Source organism: Anopheles moucheti, chromosome 2 (assembly GCF_943734755.1).
Source record: "Anopheles moucheti chromosome 2, idAnoMoucSN_F20_07, whole genome shotgun sequence".
Lineage (NCBI taxonomy): Eukaryota > Metazoa > Arthropoda > Insecta > Diptera > Culicidae > Anopheles > Anopheles moucheti.
The window spans coordinates 101,947,757-101,953,756 of record NC_069140.1 but is presented as its reverse complement, the minus strand read 5'-3'; the positions used below and the strand labels follow the sequence as shown (position 1 = coordinate 101,953,756).

General features: G+C 39.2%; 1 protein-coding gene across 1 annotated transcript in view; it reads left to right on the top strand.

The window, feature by feature from the left end:
- Positions 1-501: 501 nt before the first annotated feature.
- The window catches only part of LOC128298310 (MOXD1 homolog 1), a 41,313-nt gene continuing 35,814 nt past the window's right edge, over positions 502-6,000 (top strand). Inside the window, exon 1 of the mRNA XM_053034060.1 lies at positions 502-891. Within this exon, the coding sequence (XP_052890020.1) occupies positions 502-891 (390 nt within the window). The remainder of the gene's footprint in view (positions 892-6,000) is intronic.

Genomic DNA, 6,000 nt, shown 5'->3' with positions numbered 1-6,000 from the left:
AAACAAATTCTTTACCTATCTTTTTCCTCTAGGAAGCTTTATTCTGGTGTATGTTGATGTGTTCTTGTGTGTGTGTGTGTGTAGGTTTGAGAATTGAATCGAAATGGTGAGAGTGTAAATTATTGTTGATGGTATAATTAGAGAAAATAAGTGCTTGATTATTATCTCTTACCACCTCGAATCGTTGTTCCGTTGTTGTGAACAAAAAGTGAAACGAAGACGTGCATTGTGATCGATCGGAAATAATAGAAGAGAGTGTAAAATCTACACTGTTACCTACGGTGTGCGTTGGTTGCTGTTTTGGCAATCAGCTTATTACCATTCAAAATCAGCCCTTTTCCATCCAATACCCCCTCAAAGGGTTATGTTTCCTAGTGAGTTGGTGTATGGAAGTTTAACCCATTCTGTAAAGAGTGAGAAGCATTTGGAATAGGAAAATATAAGGCTGCCATCGTGCTCCCTAAAAGAAAGAAGAAACGAAACCAGTTTAGCCAAATCATAATGGCACTTTGTGTACCGAAACCACGCGAATTGGCTGATGGCTGCGGTCCATTAACTAATTATAAGCAGCGCCCAAGATGGCAGCTCCCAGTGTACGTGAAGCTAGTGACCGTACTTCTGTTGATGCTGCTCCCGAAATATTCCAAGGGGCTCACCGTGTCGTCCAAAATCGAACCCGTCCATCATGGTTGGAGCCGGTCGGAAGCGATGGACCCGAACGGGCTATACACGCTCGACTGGCACATCGACCAGAAGGACATTGTGTTTACCGCCACGGCCAACACGCGCGGTTTTATGGGACTCGGGTTTTCCCATCGGTCGGAGCACATGGCCGGTTCGGATCTGGTTCTGGTGTGGGTCGACGATCGTACCGGGAAACCAAACGTACTGGTAAGTAATCGTAATGCGAAGGATTTCTTTTTCAAGGTCATTTTCCTAATTAAGGTTCTAAGAGGTGTGAGAACAATAGGTTCTTTTTTCAGATTATGTTCGAGACTAACCTAAACTCCTGTTTTGAAGCAATTCGATACCCAGTAATCTAGCAAAGAGTGTCTGGTGTTTTACTTCCTGTGATCAAATTCTAAGGATTCTACAGGAACTACTTCCATATTTGCATCTAGAATGGAATGAACTATGATTGATGGCTTTCGTTATTCTTAGTAGTTTTCTTACCTCTATTAGTTCAATATTTAATAACAGAATTAAGTTATTCAACATCATTCAGTTTAAAATAATCCAATCCAATAATCCAAAGAAGTTTGAATTGTGATTGAGCGGAAGTTTACATATTGCTGATTGACTTAACTTATTTAGTAGAGGTATTCGTGAAATACTGATAAAACGTTTTAAATACTCAGAGATCCTTCCTTAAACTCTAAGAAATTTATCATTTGATAAAAGTATATCTGCGATGTCTATGTATATGTGATTTGATATATGTAACAAGTAAAGTAATTTATTTGCAAAAAATAAATTGTTGGACAATCAATCTTCTGTTTTGATTCTCAAGATCCCAGAATGGTCTTGAAATAACCATGACTAATGACTATAAATCTGTGACTTGAATAAATCTGTGACATAGCTACAGAGCTAAAGCTTAGATTCTTGCATGCTAGGAGACCATGGTCCTCCATTTGACGGCTTCTAAACCAGACTACTGTTTTGTTAAACGATGCCGACTATACTATTTAACCAAACCTAATTCAATCTTGTTCGAAGCGATATACGAATCCGCTTCAACAGGACGTCATCCAGCCAGGAAAAACGTATCAACCGTTCCGAGTGCAAGCATGCCATACGGGATACGAAGGCATGATACGGATGTGGAACAGAAGATGAAGTCCTGTAGCCATCAAATGACCACTATCGTGACACACCATCGATTCGGCATGGAAAAATGGGTACATTGGAAAAAGGGTAGTGATAAAATGGAAACCTTTCTTGTTTTTCTCGCATGTTTTTCTTTTCCCTCTCGCATCTCGGAAGAAGGATCTAAGCCTTCAATAAATGTGACGGTTCTTTCCGGGATTTGTAAATTAAATTTCCTCTATTTCTTTCCCCACGGCCCGCTATGGACAGGGATCGGTTCTCGGTGGGTTTGTATTGTGTCATCTTGCCTCAGTGGGTCACTGATGTTTTCTCGACCTTCTCGCATAACCTAAGCTGGTAGGAAATCAAACAATCACTTGTAGGGAACACAGAAAAAGCAATAATTCCTGGTTCAGGAGTTCCTGTAGCCAGATCGTTCAACTTGAGCCCGATCGTTCTTCATTTGAGGTTGAGTATGGTATTGGGCGTACAATATTGTATGTTTATTTTACCTTTTTAAGAACAATTTCTTTTGGCTGTTGAATGGATTTTACGATTGTCTCACGTGCTTTAAAGACTTTTCAATATTTGTTACATCGAGTTCTTAATGTTTATAAAACAATTAGTGGCATAATGTTGTACATTTATCTATTTCAAGTTTAATCTGTAAACGCTTTACATTCCACTTTTGTCTTAAAAGAAATTCAAATTTCTATTCATATTTTATTACGCTTTCAGGGAGAATGCGAGAGACGATCCTGATTCTTTCTGAGCAATAATCCTCACATAATTGAATTGCATAAGTAGATTGTTATCATTGTGTGAATCAACGAACTTACTCATTAAGACGCTTATGGAAGTAATAAGCTTCCTATGAAAACAGAAATAAAGCAGAATGATAGCTGACAGAAATGTATGCTTACCAGCCACATTGTTGGCTCTTATACTTTAGAACTCATGAATGCTTACTCAGCGTGTTTGTGTTTTTTGTTGTATTGTTTATTTTGTTTAATTCTCTACTGTACCACGCTATGAGCATCGGTAATATCTGGTTTAATTAGTTCGTTACATCTTTCTCCGCATCTCAGCACCAAATGCAATCAATTTCGTCACAGTGCTCGCGAGTGCGGAACGCGGCACGGGCCTTCGTGGTGATTCCGGTTCCGGATGCGGTACTCAAGTGGAACCGCGCGTAAAGCGGACTGAATAAAATGCCGGCAACAGGGCACGATTTTAACGATCCCCAAAAGTCGTTATATTCTATGCCAACGTTGATCGTGGCGTGCGTCCGAGGTATTTCTCCGGTTCATAATTAAATACGGTTAATAAAATTTACAAATTCACAAAGTCAGGTTGAGTGTTCTACTGATTTATTCTATTTTTATCCAGTTTTTGCATTCATCTAGTCCTGTCTGGTCTAGTTACTCACCTTAGACTCTCTTCTGAGAAATACTGGCTGTTATGTACGTTTTTTATGTCTTACAATTTTTGCAGTTTTTTATCCAAACAACCAAGCATTACCAGAACTCTTTTTTATTTTTTCATTAACTATACACTAACTTCATAACGAATCCATCGTCTTGTAAATACTCATGGTTCTTGCTCGAATTTGAGTATTGTGTACGATCGTAATATTCTAAAACTTTTCCTCTTCACTCAAACTTACACACATACGATCTCCTGTCCCTTCATTAATAATCCTTAACAAAGAGCGAAACAGGAATTATGCAGCTGTTCGGAAGCGCCTTATGTGCTGTTCCGTTGTTCAAAGACATTTGCCTACCTTACAGACACTACTTTACACATCTTTCCGCTCGTCACGCATATTTCTTTCACTATTTCCCTGTGTAGTTTTTTGTTTATTTTGACCTTCTTTGCTCAAGGGCCGGGCCTCGTTTTGCGGTTGCTTACGCGTGGCAGCTGCAAAACGGTCGAAGCTCGATCAAGCCCTCTTGATGAGTGTGCAGAGCATAAGCTGCGTAACAGTTTACGGATAGTGTTGCACCACGTTTGAAACGCTGAAGGGTGAAGGAAAAAAACTGAAGGAAGAAACTTTACGCGTAACTCCATCTGCGAAGTTGCTTCTTGGTTGATGAATATCTTCTGTTCCGAAAGAATTGCAAACGTGTCCTTTTTAGTGTGGTTTATAGGCCTTTCTTTTGGGTGAATGATGGTCGAAGTAATATTTGCCTAAGGAAGCCTTTCCGGTTACACAAGATGGTAAAGAAGGCTCGTTTTGGAACAGGAAAATTGGTGCGCATCTCAACTCCCCAACATCTTAGAAATAAGGGATGACCATTTGATCCTGACCTAAATAAGAAAAAAAAACTCCCCAACACTTTGGACTTTGGGAAAGACGTTACAGGGTAACAGCTTGAAGAATGAGCGCAAATGCACGTAACATGTGTTGTTCATTGTGGTTTTTAGAATACACAGCATATGCTACTGATCGGGGAAAATTACCATATTGAATAATAATAATTGATATATATATATATATAATTGATATAGATGCCCATATTGATGCATTTTATCGCACATTGCTGGTCAATTGTCTCAAAAAATAAAAACCAAATAGGGCACTTGAAATATTACTAGTGAATTCTCCATTGGTTACTAAAGAAAACAATGAATTAAAATTCACATGAAATGGCCTGCGGAACACATTTCCTGGAAAACTGGTTTGATGATATCAGCCAAAAACACAACAACAAAAAAAACCTATCAACGTCTCCATACGACAAAGTTAATCGATATTTCACAGCACGAGCTACGTTGCCGGGTTTTGTTCATCTCACTTTTTATGTGCAAATCGTTTGTTTGCCTTCATCATTTGGGTTGTCCATGCAGCTGACTTCCATGTTTCTACTGAAATAAAAAAAAACAGGCCATTATCACCATTGTCAACCGATTGATCGGAACACCGACTCCTGCTGATCCGGCCTTTGATTGCTTGCTGCGTTTGGGTGGCTGATTGGATTGGATACCATGAACATGTTTCACTTACTAGTTGCGGTAAAGCCGAAACGATGTGAAAAAACTCTAATAGCGCAATCTGAATCTTAAGGTTAAACTGTTTTGTAACAAACATCAAAAACAGTGTTGTAATTTTCGCATGTTTTTAGTTAATGTTAAATATTTTTTTACATTTCGAAAAAACGTTTTAAAATTTGAAAGTTCCATCAACATCTTTCTTAACGACATTGTTCTGGATTACACTAATCTTGTTTGACATTACTCTTCTGTGCTCTATTGCCAACGACGTTAAAAAGTAAAACATAACTAAATCCGATGGAATGGCCTTCTTTTTTGGTAACTTTTCTACGCGACATAGTAACGTGATGTTAGCTGAAGCCGAGTTACATTCCCTAAGTGAAAGTCCCGGTATGAAAAATAAAATTACCTGTTCACGAATTCTTCCCATTACCTTCCAGATTTAGCAGTTTTGTTACGGCAAGGGAGATTCTTGGAAATTTTCAGCAAAATCGTCTTGTAACCGCAGAACGCAACACTCCACAACTGACGCATCCGCTACTGAGCTGCAGGCTACTTAGCGCTTCGAGGCGGCAAAAGCAGCACCTTTTTAATCGGTAGCGCTCCTTGAATACTAAGCACGTCCACCCCGGAAAGAAGCTTCAGGCCAGTGAAAAATCCCCAAATCTTTCAGCCCTCTTGCGTGTGGCATTGCAGAGAAATAATGGGGGTATTGTTTTTTCAAGCACTTGGAGACGTGGAGGAGATTCTTTGAAGCATGGTTTGGGTGGAATTTTTATGCTGCGTAACAGAAAGCTCCGGGAGTGAGCTACCTGATTTAGGTGAACGAAAGAAAAGCAACACTGATACATTACACATTCAGCAACCTCAACAACCGCAGATCGAGTGCGTGATTCGATGGTGAGAGGAATATTAATGCGCTAGCTAATAGGTCTAAGTGGCAATCAATTGGATAATTGAATTGGATATACGTTTGGTTGGTAGCCACAACATTCGTCGCGTTGGACCTCAAAACTGTGAAGCATCGATGGCAAAACTATACCCATTGGTAAAAGGAAATTTTATTCACTGAATATAAATACCATTTTAGCGCTTTCGTTAAACAAAATATTATTTATTTCTGCATACATCACTTATGGAACGCACAAGGGTTCTTAGGTACACACAATCTATCTGGATTTTTTTCTTTGCCAGAGG